The sequence below is a fragment of the Gobio gobio genome, assembly GCF_949357685.1.
Source record: "Gobio gobio genome assembly, chromosome: 3".
NCBI lineage: Eukaryota > Metazoa > Chordata > Actinopteri > Cypriniformes > Gobionidae > Gobio > Gobio gobio.
In genome coordinates, this window is record NC_137099.1 from 51,758,767 (window position 1) to 51,776,006 (window position 17,240).

The 17,240-nt window shown below is 36.5% G+C and overlaps 2 protein-coding genes across 2 annotated transcripts in view; one reads left to right on the top strand and one right to left on the bottom strand.

Annotated features, from left to right (window-relative positions):
* Window positions 1-948: 948 nt before the first annotated feature.
* On the top strand, window positions 949-2,640 carry msx1b (muscle segment homeobox 1b; the record flags this gene model as incomplete). The annotated part of the gene is made up of 2 exons (XM_079812055.1): window positions 949-1,309; window positions 2,237-2,640. The coding sequence occupies 2 exons, from the start codon at window positions 949-951 to the stop codon at window positions 2,638-2,640; spliced, it is 765 nt and encodes a 254-aa protein (XP_079668181.1).
* A 13,585-nt stretch (window positions 2,641-16,225) lies between these two features.
* Window positions 16,226-17,240, bottom strand: part of gsk3bb (glycogen synthase kinase 3 beta-b) — a gene marked incomplete at its 3' end in the record, with an annotated part of 40,580 nt that continues 39,565 nt past the window's right edge. The window contains exons 10-11 of the mRNA XM_079811266.1: window positions 16,372-16,467; window positions 16,226-16,284 (exon numbers count right to left, since the gene is read on the bottom strand). Coding sequence (XP_079667392.1) covers window positions 16,226-16,284; window positions 16,372-16,467 — 155 coding nt within the window. The remainder of the gene's footprint in view (window positions 16,285-16,371; window positions 16,468-17,240) is intronic.

Consider the following 17,240-nt stretch of genomic DNA (forward strand, 5'->3'; position numbering starts at 1 on the left):
AAATGTATAGCCTATAGTAAACAATTGTTGTTGGGTGTTTTTTTTTTTTTTTAAGAAATAGGCGGCCACTTTGGTAAATGTCCCTTTTTCAGCAAATGTTTGCCTTTTAATGATCCTCGTAGCCTAATTAAACTTTATAGTTGCTTTTTACTGTATCCCCAACAACAACAAAGTCTAAATGTAAACGGTGAAGGCATATCATATTCACGTCGTTTTACTCTGAAAAAATGCTGGGTTGTCAAATATGGACAAACCCGACCGTTGGGTTTGAATTTTTAAATTACATTTTAAACCCAACGGTTGGCTTCGTCCATATTTGACCCAAACAACCCATCTTTTTTTTATGTTAGCTACTATATTTAATTATTTAGCCATGTGTTATTTCACCTGCCGATACTCTATTTAAAACAACAATTAGGTTACTATATTTCCGAGTAACTTTGCGAACAGGACAGTCCTGTTTTTTTGTTTACCGTGTATTCCTTTTGACCAAAGTTTTGGTGTGGAGTAATTCCATTGTGCCTTTTCAATGACTTCTCAACAGTCGGATACAGATACTTTGAGAGCTTCCCCACTGTTTAATTGGGCTAAAATTGGTCTACTTTGTGCTCCAAAGAGTCAAGAGCCCCGAGGCCATCTATACATCATCTCAGCAAGACATCCGCGATTAAGTACTCATTTTTCTCAATATCCCCTTGATGTCTTGGTGTCAACTTGACCACATGACTTCTGAGGGTTTGGTTTTGATTGGACCGAGCGTGCCCCAGGGGAACATTCCGACCAATCAAATCGAGGTTTTTGTGAGTCAGCTGGTCGAGCGCACACGCTGATTGGCGGAGCGCAGTTTGCGAGCTATTATAACTGTGCTGAGGCAGCGCGAGAGAGCCTGTTGGAAGTTGTTGGGACTTAACAGTAGCGTATGAAACCACTTGCGGCGGATGGTTTACGATGAGCTCTCCTAAGGGACCCGTTGAAGCGACAGCTCAGGAAAAATCGGACTCGGACAGCGAGGAAAGTCAAAAGCCGAAAGATATGACCACTGACACGGGACATAAAGTAAAGAAGACTTACCTCCCGTTCAGTGTTGAATCCCTGATGGCCAAGTCGAGCTGCCAGGTCGCGTGTTCTCCGGCTCTCCAGCAGCAGAGACTGGGATTGGGACAGGACTTAGTACGGACTTACTTTGTAGAGAAATCCAAAGTTTCGGTGGACACTTGCGTTTCGGACAGCCTAAACGATGACAGTGAAGATTTAAGCGATAAGGAACAGAGCACTTGGCCAAACTCTTCGTCTTTCACATCTCCTCCTCGTAAGTATTTCAGCCGTACAGTCGTTGCTGCGTTTGTTTATTAGGCTATTATTTTTCTTTCAAAACAGTGTAAATATAGCCTAGTAACATTTTGATGCATATTTAGAATTTAATTCGACGTTTAATTAATAATAGGCTAAATAAATGATCATTAGAATTACATTTTTCCCTTCCCCTTTCTCATTATTGACAGCTTCAATTCGTTTAATTACCTATACATTATTTAGGCTATAATAATCGTTTAAAAACAAATCATTTTATTACAAATAGCCTAATGATTTAATGTAAATAGGCTAAAGTCATTTTGAACGTTAAATAAAAAAATGACTAAACAAAAACCAAGTTGCCTATTTTACAGCAAATAGTTCTTACAAGGCAGCTTAAGAATAAAGTTTGAAGAAAGAAAGAAAGAAAGATATGTTTAAAAACAGAGACATTAAAAAAATAACCCGTATTTAGACATTTCAATCATCAAATCTTTCTCATTATAGGCCTACCAACAGATACAGGCCCTATTGATTATAATCATAATAATAATAATAATAGCAGCCCACTATAACAACAATATTTATTCAATATTAGACATTTGTAATAATAAGTTAATTAGTAAAAGTAAATAGCCTCATTTTAAAACATTAGGCTATAGACTAATTGTTATTGTGAAATGGCAATTAAGATAATATATGCGTTCAATAGGTACCATTTGTTTGCCAGCTAAACAATAATGATAAAGTGTTTAAAAAAACAACAACAACAAAAAAAAGAACAGTTCCAAATTCAAAAGAAAGAGATTTCAGTGAATTTTGAAAGAAAGAAACAAAGGTGGAAAGTCAACAAAAAACATGCACGAGGAAGGCATTTGGAGACCGATACCCGACTTGTTCCTGACTTCTAAAGAAATAACCGTTTGTTCCCGGTTTCCTCCAGGTCTCCCGAGCCCACCGCCGTGCACCTTACGCAAGCACAAGACGAACCGGAAGCCGCGCACACCCTTCAGCACCTCCCAGCTGCTGTCCCTCGAGCGCAAGTTCAGACAGAAGCAGTACCTCTCCATCGCCGAACGGGCCGAGTTCTCCAACTCCCTCAGCCTCACCGAGACCCAGGTCAAGATCTGGTTCCAGAACAGGAGGGCGAAGGCCAAGAGACTCCAGGAGGCCGAGCTGGAAAAGTTCAAATGCGCCTCCAAACCGCTTCTGGCCCCGTTCGCGCTGCCGTTCCCTCTGGGATCTCCATCATCTCTCTATGGACCTCCGGCCTCCTTCCCACGGCCCGTTCCGATGCCAGGACTATTTAACGGACCCGTGTCCTATGGGATGTATTATTTGTCATAAAACAAAACTTTCACCTGACGGCTTCTTCCACTCGAGTCTGAAATGACTTTCTTTGCGCAAATATCAAAGTTTACACAGAATCACAGGGAAAATTGCTATAATAGCTTTGGTTACATTTACATGATTGTTCTTGTCAATTGCACAACTAAGTGCTGAATAATAGTAACGAACAACATGTAATTATTTTTCAGAGGAACCGCTTAATTGCTCATGTCCCGTTTGAACTCATGATTCCCCGTTAAAGCCACACGCGATGAATGGAAGGAGCTGCTGTATGTATATTGCCGTGTGTTGTTGTTGTTGTTGTTGTTGTTGTTGTGTTGTTGTATATACTGGCGTGCTCTTGTAGAGCAGGTATAGATGCTGTGTAACTCTTTTAAGATCATCTGACACGGATGCTATCCGTCAGGAGAAGTACTTATTGGCCTTATGTTGGAAGTGCCTTGAAAGACCAAATATTTATTAGTCTAAAATAAAAATATTCTTTCTTAAATTTAACCTTATCCCTTTGTTTTGTCGTCTGATTTCTGAACGTCATTATTATCGTTGTAAGAGGCCTATATCTGACACTGATACAGCATATTTTTCTGGTTTCTTTTTCGATTAGCCTACATTTATTTAGCCTACTTCGAGTCCGTTAAAATGCGTATTTAAATTTCCGTATAGGCCTATATATATATAGGTAACACTTTACAATAAGGTTGTATTAGTTAACATTAGTTAATGCATTGGTTAACATGAACTAACCACGAACAACACCTCTGTTCAGCATTAGTTAATCTTTGTTTATGTTAGTTAATAAAAAATCCAGCTGTTCATGGTTTGATGTTAGTTCACAGTGCATTTACTAATGTTAACAAGATTTTAATAATGCATTAGTAAATGTTGAAATTAACATTAACAAAGATAAATAAATGCTTTATTAGTGCAGTTAATTATTAGTTCAATGTTAACTAACGAACCTTTTTGTAAAGTGTTACATATATATATATATATATATATATATATATATATATATATATATATCATTATCATATCTCATTATTGTGCGAGAAATGAAAAGAAAAAAAGTTTTGATAGTTTAATATATATATATATATATATATATTAAACTATCAAAACTTTTTTTCTTTTCATTTCTCGCACAATAATGAGATATGAAGACAGGCTTTATATACATATATCTATATCGAGATAACGAGCACAAAAGATGCAGAGGAAACAGAATTTCCTTTTGTTTTTATGCTATATATAAAATGTTTATAGTTTGAATGTGTATAGACAGGCAGACAGATAGCCTGTGTCTCTTTCATTTGTATTTCAGTATCTCTTTCATTTGTATTTCAGTAAGTGTTAAACAAACTTGTGATTATTTTATATATATATATATATATATATATATATATATATATATATATATATATATATATATATATATATATATACATATATAGCATAAAAACTAAAATAAATTCTCAGGGAACAACCAGTAACAACAAAGTTAACAATGGAATAGATATACTTCTAATTCATGAATTAAATGAAATGTATCAAAAGTAATTAAATACATTAACTATACTTTTGCATGAAAAAGTGTACGAGCAAAAGATTACAAGATAAAAAATTGTGATTAGTTTATATATATATATAAACTAAACACAATTTTTATACACACTGAAATGAAAAACAAATGATCAATCTTCCTGTCTTTAAACATTCAAACTTCAAGATTCTAAACTTTTTTTTTCTTAATCAAGGAAAAGTTTGTCTTGACAAACTTTGCTTTTAATAAAATAATAATAAAATTAATAGTAATAATGAATTTCTTAGCATTTCAATTCATTGTTATTTGTCTGCATCTTGTTTACGACCTCAATTCCAATTTAATTCAAATTCAGGAAATTCTCTCAATCCATCCATTCAGTCAGTCAGTCAGACAGACAATTTTTCATCAGTTATTGATATACCAAACCAGCTGGTCCAATGAAGTTATCATTAACCTTAGCTAAAAAGTTTATTTAGTTTTTTATTAAAATAACATGCCACATTTACATAAGTGTTCTTACCAAAACTATTTGAAGAATAACAGCTAACCTAACACACTAACATATACCTATGTGATTATTTTGTGGAAAAGTTGATAACCTATAGTTGTTTTAAATTTTATTTTATTTCATGTTGTGCATCAGTTGTGCGGGAAAGCTCCATCCTCTTACACGTGTCCTTTGTTTATTGACCAGTAGTTGGCGCCATCGGAAACAGGCATTACACACTGGTTGAACAATAGCAATAGTCAAGCTTGAACTCCTTATTCGGTTGACACGTTATATCAGTCGCTCAGTTCTTAACACAGAAAAGAAAAGTAACTATCCCTTTCTTTTTATAGAGCAACAAAAAAAGTGCTCATCCTAACCTTAGATTTCTCCCTCAGTCTCAAAGCGGAGTCGCTGCATTTCTCAATCACATGTTAATAGTGCCTATTAACAAACATTTGACTCCAGTTTGCCATTTAGTGACCCTGAGCAAAATGCCATTGAATCATCAAAGAACATTTATAATCTGATATCAATGTTCAATCCTCAGATGGCCCCACATTTTCATTATTAGTGCATTAAAGTGCTATTGTTCAATTATGTTCATTTTGTGTGACCGATTGTACCTCATAGAAAGACACACAATGTGACTGCTTGACTGCTTTTATTGTTGCCTGCAAAAAAAGTTAGTTAATCATTGCTGTTTGTTATATTTTGTTGCAGTTATTAATTATTTGTTACATTTGACTTTTCTTTTTTAGCCATTTAGTGGTTAGTAGCCTACAATTTCATACAAACACACGCCGAGGTTATACAGAAAGGCAACTGAATACACTGTAAAAAAAAAAAAAAAAAGTTGAGAAAACTTAAAAGTTTAGGGCAACCAGCTGCAGAACATTTTTGAGTTTTCTCAACTTAGGGTCAATTAGTTGTACAAACTTTTTTCATGTTAAATAGTTGAATAAACTTTAAAAGCTGAATTTGTCATACAAAACATCAGTTGGATTTTTTACAGTGAGTTTAATAAACTTTTAAAGCTGAATTTGTCACACAAAACATAAGTTGGATTTTTTACAGTGTATGATTAGGTGCAGAGGTCCTGCAAGTTCATGCAGGAACGGATAATAGGATGACCTGCGGAAAGAACGTTTAATGTAGCCTTACTAACTAACATTAACATTACAGGATTTGAATAACTTCTGTCGTATTATGTTGTGAGGATCAATTTACCAAATAAATCAGGCCTCAGTGTGATGTATCCACAGTTCGTGATATGTGGCAGACATCTTTGCACTGAAGGAGTGCACGGATCCCTAAGCCCTTTGGAAACACATAAGTGACACCGCAACGCCGTTGCCCCGAAAGAAAAGTGAGCAAGATCTGAGACAGAAAAGAAAGAGAAGGAGAAGAATATCAAGTAGGCTTTGAGAAAAGAAAAAATGTTACATTGCATATTGCAAGACAAAAATTATTTTGAATGCGTTACAATATTGCGTACTCACTAAAAAGTAACTAATTGTGTTATTATGAAAAGTAATGTTATATTACTTTTGCGTTACTTTTACTCACCTGGGCTGGGTTAGCCGGTTTGTTTATAATGAAAAAAGAAAAACATGTAAAGACCCTTTCACACTAGAAGTGAAATGAATAGCCTAAACCTCAGGCTAAAGGAAATGCAAATTCACGCCTGTACAGAAGACGGCGCAGCTCAAACGAACCGTCAGATGTTGGATTGCTGAAGTATAGGACCCATTTTTGCTTATTGGCATGGTTGAATTGGATGGTGAGCAGCAAAGACATTAGTTAAAAAAGTGAGATTAAATACATAAAGTAGCTATATTTGTGTAATTTAGCATCTTTAAAGCTGCAGTCCGTAACGTTTTGCGCGGTTAATAAACAGAACTGCATGCGCCTTGCGGAAGAACATTGCAGCCGGAGCTACTTCTCTCTGTTTATGTCTATGGCGAGTCACGCAGGGACTGTGCTCCTCCTCCGCAGCGGTTCCTACCAGACCGCTCTGAAATAGTCCCAATATAAACACTTATTATAAGTGTACCATAATGATATAGGGTAAGACAAAAACACGGTTCGGAAAATGGATTCATGTTGTACATTCTCATTATATAATTTTTGTAAATCTTGAACACAAAAAAGTTATGGAGAGACAGGAACACTGAGGGTCCTATCACACACCCGGCGCAATACGACGCCAGTGTTTTTTCAGCCCGTTATCATTTTCACGTCCAGCGACACATGGTTTAAATAGCAAATGCACTTGCGCCCCCATCTGTTCGCCCATGGGCATTTTGCTGGTCTGAAAACGAGGTGTGTTCCGGCGCATTGTTGGCGCGCTGCTATTTTGAGGCAACTGAAAACGACTGCACCATTGACCAACAAAAACCTGGTCTAAAGTCAATAGCGCAGTATTTTTGTGTTATTTAAAGAGTGTGTTAGTAATATGCGCCTATAGGCGGGTCCACAACACACATACACTCTGCTTATTACACACACAGGGTCCCGCAGCAGCACACAAACATTTTTAAATATTAAAAATAAAAGGATTCCTCTTTGGAGAAAAGCGTTCGGTCTTTCCGCTCGCAAATTCCGCCATGTAAAAAGTGAATCCGCCATGGTGTAAGTGCAAATGGCTTTTAAAGGGAATGGGAGATGAGACTTTTGATTGGTTTATTGCATGCTATGCCCAAAACACACCCATGACTCATTAAGAGAATAGGGACAACCCTTTTGGACCATGCGCCTGGTGTGCAGACCGATTTTTCGTCATTAAACTAAAAAAAAGTGGATTCAGACCCGCCCTAAGTGCACCTGCGCCATTCGCTCAGACCGTTAAAATAGGGCCCTGTTTTTGTCGAGTGAGATGAGTAAATGCTCACATTTAGTATAGAACTAAGCTGAGGCCACAAAACGCCACTGCTCTTATTCCCTATTCGTCTCAACATGGAGACGTCGATGTCATTACAGTGTCATTCAATTCGCCTTATTTTCGAACGCGGAAGTAAACATGGGTCCAACTTCCGGTTTTTGTGCGGCACTTCCGTTTCCTCGCTTCCCTGGGCTAACTAACGTTATCTGAACTAAATTAGGGAACTATGTCGTGGGAACATTTCCAAAAATCGCTGCTTAATCGAAATGGCAGGTCAGTGCCACACCCTCAAAGTATTCACGAGTGGGAGGATGACATGAAGTAGTGGCCTCATATAACGTATGAGGACATATTTAATTATTTTGTGTTGTCACTTGGTGCGGATGGGTCTACAATGCGCAAGCAGCAATGAGCAGCGCCACTGGAACTCAGGGACACAGCACAATTTAGTCCCAAAAAGGTTGCGCAATATATGTTTTAGGCACCACAAAGAAAGTTCTGATGTCGCTGAGAACATCCTGCCCATCTCTCCATCTCTACCGCCAACCCCTGCCTACAGCTCACATGAAGCACTGAAGATGAGCTTAGAAGTCGCCAATGTTCCAGTGGGCAGCCTTCTGCACAAATGCATCTCCGCTGAACCAGATCAAATTCCAGCAGCTCCCACACAGCTCCAGCAGCCTCATAGTGAACATGGCAATAAATGGGAAAACAAAGTAACTTGTGTTACTTATTTGAAAAAGTAACTATTATATTTTGTGTATTTAAGTGTACTTTGTTGTACATTTAAAAGTAATATATTACTTTACTCGTTAATCTGATTATGTAACACGTTTCTTGTAAATGCGTGACCCCCAACACTGAGATGTGAACAACCTCCATTGTGATAGCAGTATTTGTATGCACCTAAATCTGTGAAAGACATCTGAACAGTCTTTCCATCAAACAGGCTTACCATGAGTAAGAATTATTCGGATGCAAACAGCAAAAAACGGCTTCATTTCTCGTTGAAACCTGTATATCTGGAAGCAAAACGTAACAGATAATTACAGAATTAATATGAAATTCCACAATAAGCTGATAAATGTCAGTCTTACCACCTAAATGTATGCCTGCTGAGGGACGTTTCTCACTCTGTAGATGGACACAAGCGGACTGATACACTTTTAAACAGTAAGTGGGAGGTTTTTCCTATCCTGAAGTGTGCGTCATTCTTATCTTTGCAACTGGGATTGTTAAATGGGTAAGAAATTGCTCTGTAAATATACAACCCCAAATCAGAAAAAGTTGGGACAGTATGGAAAACGCAGAAAAAAAAAAAGAAGTGATTTCTAAATTTACTTTGACTTGTATTTCATTGCAGACAATATGAACACAAAATATTTCATGTTTTGTCTGGTCAACTTCATGTCATTTGTAAATATGCATCCTTTCCTGTCATTCAGACCTGCAACACATTTCAAAAAAAGTTGGTACAGTAAAGCATTTACCACTTTGTAATGTTGCCATTCCTTTTCACAACACTTAAAAGACGTTTAGGGACTGAAGACACCAAGTGATGAAGTGTTTCAGGTGTAATTTTGTCCCATTCTTCCTGCAAACAAGTCATAAGGTGGGCAACAGTACGGGGTCTTCGTTGTCGCATTTTGCGCTTCAAAATGTGCCACACATTCTCTATTGGAGACAGGTCGGGACTGCAGGCAGGCCAGCCAAGTACCCGTACCCTCTTCCTCCGCAGCCAGGACTTTGTAATGTGTGCAGAATGTGGTTTTGCATTGTCTTGTTGAAATATGCATGGACGTCCCTGGAAAAGATGTCTTCTTGAAGGCAGCATATTATGCTCCAAAATCTCTATGTACTTTTCAGCATTAATGGTGCCTTCACAGAAGTGCAAGTTACCTTTGCCAAGGGCACTGACACAACCCCATACCATGACAGACCCTGGCTTTTGGACTTGTTGCTGGTAACAGTCTGGATGATCCTTTTCTTCTTTGGTCCGGAGCACACGGCGTCCATTCCTCCCAAAAAATACCTGAAATACTGATTCATCTGACCACTGTACACGTTTCCACTGTGTGATGGTCCATCCCAGATGCCTCCGAGCCCAGAGAAGTCGACGGCGCTTCTGGACACTGTTAACATAGGGCTTCCTTTTGGCACAGTACAGTTTTAACTGGCATTTGTGGATGTAACTACGTATTGTGGTACTTGACAAAGGTTTGCCAAAGTAGTCCTGAGCCCATGTGGTGATATCGCTTATAGATGAATGACGATTCTTGATGCAGTGCCGCCTGAGGGATCGGAGATCATGGTTGTTCAGCTTAGGCTGGGTCCTTGTCCTTTACGCACTGAAATTCCTCCAGATTCCTTGAATTTTTTTATTTAATTATGTTATGCACTGTTGAATGTGAAATATCCAAATCTCTTCCTATCTTTCTTTGAGGAACATTGTTTTTAAACATTTAAATAATTTTCTCACGTATTTGTTGGCAAACTGGCGATCCTCAGCCCATCTTTACTCCTAAAGGATTAGACCTTTCTTGGATTTGTACTAAATCATAATTACAATCACCTGTTGACATCACCTGTTTCAAATCACATCATTATTTAACAATTTTACCTCATTACTAGCCCTAAATTGCTCCTGTCCCAACTTTTTTTGAAATGTGTTGCAGGTCTGAATGACAGGAAAGGATGCATATTTACAAATGACATGAAGTTGACCAGACAAAACATGAAATATTTTGTGTTCATATTGTCTGCAATGAAATACAAGACAAAGTAAATTGAGAAATCACTTCTTTTTTTTTTTTTTTTGCGTTTTCCATACTGTCCCAACTTTTTCTGATTTGGGGTTGTACATATATATATATATATATATATATCATTATATTTAAAAACGGTAACACTTTAGAATAATGGTCATTAGTTAACATTAGTTAATGTATTAACTAACATGAACTAACCATGAGCAGTACATTTGTTACTATTTGTTCATCTTTGTTAACGTTAGTTAATATAAATCCAGCTGTTCATGGTTTGTTCATGTTTGTTCACAGTGCATTAACTAATGTTAGCAAGATTTTAATAATGCATTAGTAAATGTTGAAATTAACATTAACAAAGATTAATAAACGGTTTATAAGTGCAGTTCATTATTAGTTCATGTTAACTAATTTTAACTAATGACCATTATTCTAGTGTTACCTTAAAAACTATAAGGGAGATTCTCAAGGAACAACCAGTATCAACTAAGTTAACAATAGAATAAATACTTCTAATTCATGAATTAAATTAAATTGATCAAAAGTAATTAAATACATTAGCTAAGGTTTTGCATGGAAATGTGTATTTTCTTTTTAATATATTAGCAAAATCAGCCATTTTTATTGCTTAATGGTGTGGCATGCATGATCTGAACACCCAGGAACCTTGTTTTTTTACATTGTTACAATTACTAAGGATTTGTTACATTTGTGCAGCAGTAGTGTGAGAGTTTTCATTATTTGTTAAGCATCACAAAGGCATCATTATTTGATGGTACATGATGACCTAAGACTTCAAAGTCTGGTGTAATTCATTTTTATGCTGCCAAGGTCATACAGAGGCAGTCCAGCAACATTTGTAGCTAATATTGTAATTTGGTAAACATAACTGACAAGTTGTTATAAACTAACAAACAAAAGAATGAGCTGACAAATGAATACTTTATTGTGTTGCTTTAACTGTTAAAGTTGGTGTTAACTGCAATGAAAATCCTGAATACATTAAATCAAACAATATATCAGATAGTTTAAGGGAAAAACGTATCATTGTTGTTTACCTGATGATTCAAGAATTGGTATATTATCAAAAATTAGTATTGAAATCACAATTTTAAAGGGATAGTTACCCCAAAAGGAAAATTCTGTCATTTACTTACCCATGCGTTGTTCCAAAGCTGTATGACTTTCTTTTTGTTCAGACAGTGGAAGTCAATGGTCACCAAAAGGGTTTGTTTACCAGCGTTTTTCATAATATCTTATTTGAGTTCCTCAGAAGGAATTAAGTCATACAGGTTTGGAACAACTTGAGTGAAAGCTTTCACTAAGTCTAAATTTGATCGTTCAGATATTACCTTATCCTGAGAGGGAAAATGTGTTCAGTAAAGAAAAACAAGATATTTAGCAATAAAGAGAGAAGAAGCAGTGTGATGGAGTGAGGGTAACCTACACTTTATTCAGTGCAGTACAGTATCAGGTGACTTCTCTGAACCAGAACACACACGCGACGGAATGCACATCAGTATGAACAAGAAGAGACGTTCAGCATACTGGCACGGGAGAAGAAACACAAAAACAAAAAGCAGAACAGAACCCAAAACAAAACAGAACAACAAAAACCCATAGCAAAACAAGACAAAACAGAAAAAAATGAAACCCAAAACAGAACCAAAAACCCATAACAAAACAAGACAAAACAGAAAAAAACGAAACACAAAACAGAACAAAAACCCATAGCAAAACAAGACAAAACAGAAAAAAAAAACTATATCAAAACAAGACAAAACAAAATGAATCAGAACAATAACAAAAAAACAGAACAAAACAAAACAAAACAAAACGAGGCAAAACAAAAGAGAACCCATAACAAAACAAGACAGAACTGAACAAAAAAATAAAATAAAACGGAACAAAATCTATAATAAAACAAGACAAATCAGAACAAAACCCAAAACAAAACAGAACAAAAGACAAAACAGAACAAGAGAAACAAAACAGAACCAAACAAAACCAAACCAATAACAAAACAAGACAGAAAAGAACAAAGAATACCCAAAAGAAAAGAAAACAGAACCAAACAAATCCCATAACAAAACAAGACAAATCAAAGCAAAACAAAAACAGAACCAAACAAAACAAGACAAAACAAAACAGAACAAGAGAAAAAAAACCCCAGAACCAAACAAACCCCATAACCAGTATTGGGGAAAGGTACTTTGAAAAGTAATGCATTACAATATTGCGTTACTCCCTTAAAAAGTAACTAATTGAGTTACTTAGTTACTTTTTAAGAAAAGTAATGTTACGTTACTTTCGCGTTACTTTTTCTCACCTGGGCTGGGCTTGTTTTTGTTTTGTTTTTATAACGAAAAAGTTATATTTGTGTGCAACGGTAAAGACCTCTTCATACCAAAATTAAAATAATAAGCCCCAGGCTGAGGTAAAAATGCAAATTCACGCATGAACAGTAGAGGACACAGCTCTGCTGTGCTGCCATTCTGGATAATGGAAGAATAGGATGCAGGAGAAAAAAGTTTTACCAATAAAAACAAAAAATCTAGTAATTTTCATCATCAAAGGTCAGCAGCAAGCCATTGGTAAATTAAATATAAAGGTAGATTATGCATAAAATAGTTGTTTTAATTAACATTTCATTATTGGAGGTTTGCATAGTATTCTGTTTTGCATTTGACAGATTTTATTCATTTTGAGGAGTACAGAATCTTTATTGTGCAAGTGAGATAAATAAAAGCTCACATTTAGTCTAGAACTACAATAACCCTCATGTTTACACACAACGCCTCTGCATTTATTTTTCTCAACATGGGGGCAGGAGAGCTGGCAGTCAAATTAATTTGAAAAAGTAACTCCGATATTTTGTTGTAAATTTGAAAAGTAATGCGTTAATTTACTAGTTACTTGGAAAAAGTAATATTATTATGTAACTCAAGTTACTTGTAATGCGTTACCCCCAACAACAACAACAAAAAAAGACAAAGCAGAACAAAAACAAAACCCAAATCAAAACGGAACGGAACCAAACAGAACCCGTAACAAAACAAACCAAAACCCACAACAAAACAGAACAAAAAAAAAACAAAACATCCAAACAAAATAAATATGCTTCAGGAGTTGATTATGGCTACAAACAGTTCACTTTTGTTATTTCTCCTTTTTCCCTTTCATCTCATAATCGTCTCAAGTACGAGTCACAGAGAAAGATGTTTCTTTACATGCTAAGGAAATCCTTGAAGTAACGTGACTGCTAGCGGCAATGGCTAAATATGCAAGGATGTACATAAAACATATCCCAATAAAGCTTCTGAACATTTAAAAAGGTCGTAGTGCTACATATGACATCAATCTCTTTAAGTGCTGCTGAAAGTATTTTACAAGACCCCAAACACAAATCAAAAATATATTATTGCAAATAATTAGTTAATTCTGCAGATACATGATACTATATTCCCATGTATCATTCATCTAATAATCATAAAAAATGGAAGTCATTAAAAAAATCTGTAAATGTATGAGAGTTACCATCACAATTATAAGAACATACAATAAATTCCTGCAATAAGAGGATGATTAAGAAAAAGTCCTTCAGTAACTTTAAGTTAAAAGTATAAAAAAGGGAAAAAGAAAATGAAAAACATATCCCTTCTATGATAGTGAACTGACCTGTACAAGATCTCAGCAGATTCAATTCAGTTCCCCTTTGCCAAGCATACAGTGATAGTTTTAATACATAATTAGAGTAATGGAGCACCTTCATACTGTATAATATCATATTTTTCTTATAGTTGGCGATTAAAAATCAGTTCAAAAGAACAACAAAAGCTTACAGGAGGGTCAGTTAAAGGAACAGTTCACCCAAAAACTAAAATGATCATTTACTCAGCTTCATATTGTTCCAAACCTGTAATTTTTTGTTCATGGAACAAAATAATAATACTTTTTGCGAGATGCTGAATCATGTACAATGAAAGTGGACGGCAATCAGGCTCCAAAAATGACAAAACAGCTCAAAAGTGGGAAAATAACACTTCTGAATATGTGGCACTACTTGAGGAATTATTAGTGGTTAACAACTTTCCTCAGATAAAACAACTGTATGACTTCAGAAGACTTTGAATATTGTGTGCAAATCATATGGATTATTATCACTTTCATTGTATAGAAAAAGATCAGTGTGAACGTAACATTTCCTTCTGGGTCCAATGGAAAAAAGAATTTTATTTGGGTTTGAAACAGCATAAGAGTACGGAAGCCCGTTTCTGCCACATAAGAACAAGGAAATCATGCTTTTGTAAATCAGAATCATCGAAATTATTACATACCAAGTCATATTTATACGATTATTTTCCCACTTTTAAAAGTCGGAAATTGACATACTAAGTCGAAATGATCATTTTAAGATTTAAAAAATCCTTTTATGACATACTAGAGTCAATTATGAGATAACATCAAAATTGTGATAAAGTCAAAAACTGACTTTCTATGTTATACATTTAATATTGTATGTCAATTTCAACATTAAGTTAGAATTTGTACTTTTCATCTCATATTTTGACTTTTGTCATAATTATGACTTGTCATCATTTCGATTTTTTGTGTCATAATTATGATTCATTTTGATTCTTATGTGGCAGAAAAGGGCTTCCGTTTGAGAGTGAGTAAACAATGATGATTTTCATATTTGCGTGAACTACCATTTTAAGTGGGCAACAGAACATATGGATATTCTTTCAACAGCACTTTTGGGAGGTACATAAACAGCCTGACGTGACTCAGAGCGGATTCACATCGTATTTAGAGGAACAGAACACAACAGCCTCGGTTGTACACTTCCACTAACACTAGGGGGCACTAAAGAGGACGTGAGGAAGAAAAACAACAAGAAATGGAAGCAAAGCTACTGTAGAGATCTTCATTTTCTCCCGCCTCATCATTAGTGTCAATTCCCTGAAGGAGCAGTCCAGATGGTTCACGGTTTCACACTGTTTTCAGCCACTCATTCCCGCTAAAATCTAACACAATTGACACAGACGAGACGATTTCAAGAACCACGGCATCTTTCTTTCGGTGTAGAAACCTGCTCACGTGTTCAGCATTAAGGTCCTGATTATCAGATTCGTGCTTTTTTCTTTTAGCTCAGCATACAGTATTTATAGACGCACAACATGCACTCGCATACACACACTCTCGCTCACAGAAAATGATCCGATATAATGTGAGTGTTCAATGAAGTAATGTACGACAGGAAGGAGGAAGACGAGCAGGAAACGAATGGATAATGTCACTTCTTCAAAAGTGGTACACAGCAGCATACAGCTTAAGCATACAACATATCCGCCCAATACGGAGGGAAAAGGCAAAAGTCATTAGCATATATTTCATGTAGTCTACAGAATGTACACAAACCCTGGAAATCTGTCCACGGCGCTGAACCGGTTCGGTCGTATTGGGCCAATCAGAAACCACCTGCACCGTCTGTGTCAGTCTTTGACTCCACCCATAGGTGACTAGGAAGGGGCCGAGACGATTATAAAAGAAGCAGTGACTACAGCATACAGATTCCCCTTTTAAAATGTCAAAGTAGACATGTGAAAACACATTTGTAGTAGTGTGTGAATACATATTTATATATATAGAGAGAGAAAGGAAGAATTTTCAAACATCACCGCAGGCGGTCCTGAGGCGTGTTTTTGAGCCCTCATTATGTCCTTCAGAGCGAATAAATTAAAACACTAATAATAAAAACAAAGAGGATGGCTGGGGGAAGGTTTGGTTGGCGCATCCGTCATATCATGAGCTTTTCGTTTCGTTTTAGCCACGCCCTTGATTCCCGGGAGTGGGCGTGGCTAATAAGCAGCAGCGTTGGCCCATTGACGGGTGGATGGCGTTCAAGTTGAAGGATTAGGGGCGGCAGAGGCAGCGTTGGCGTTCGGACCACTGATGGCACCTGGAACAGTTAGAGATGATTATAAAAAGTGGATGTGAGAACAGTCGTGGGGTTTTTGAGAGGCTAAAAGTTAAAAAAAAAACCTACCTGTTGCAGCCGTGGCGGACTGGGCGGAGTTTTCCACCTGGTTCTGGGCATGTGCAGGGATGAGTACGGAGGTCAGCGAGGGGTTACTGGACAACTCTGATCAATAAATGCAAAAGATATTAGTGTAACACTTCACAATAAGGCTCCAGTTGTTAACATTAGTGACTAACAATGACAAAAAATTCTATTAATCTTAGTTTGTGTTAATTTCAACTTTTACTAATACATTATTAAAATAAAATTTTGTTCTGGTTAATGATATTTAATGGACCTGAGCTAATATGAACTAACACAGTTGTATTTCAACATTAATAAATACTGTAACAAAAGTATTGTTAGCTAATGTTAGTTAAAGTGCCCCTATTATGTTATTTTAAATGGTCTCCAACAGCAGGTTTACATGCATCAAAGGTCAAAAAACGGTTTAATTTACTCATACATTGCACATCACCACAATGGCCAATGATTCTCAAACGACTCGACGGATGAATCAATCTCTCTAAATCCCTCCGTTCCGCGAGCTACTCTGCTCTGATTGGTCAGATGGCCAAGTCTGTTGTGATTGGTCTACCACGTACAGCACACTTGAGAAACAAACGGCCATTACCATACCTGAACTCCAGCTCCGTCCGGAGGCTTCCTAATGCTCAGCGATTAATGTACACACACTGAAAAGACAGTAACGATATCGTCGAAGTCCAAATCGATGATGAAACATCGGAAGAACTAGTTATTCAACCTGAACCTCGAGCAGGACGTTTCTCAGTGATGCTACTCAGTTTGAGGTACATTATGAGATGTTTCAACTGTAATTCCTCACCATCAGCATTAACAAGTGTGTGTGTGTTTAATGTATTGCAGTGCACATG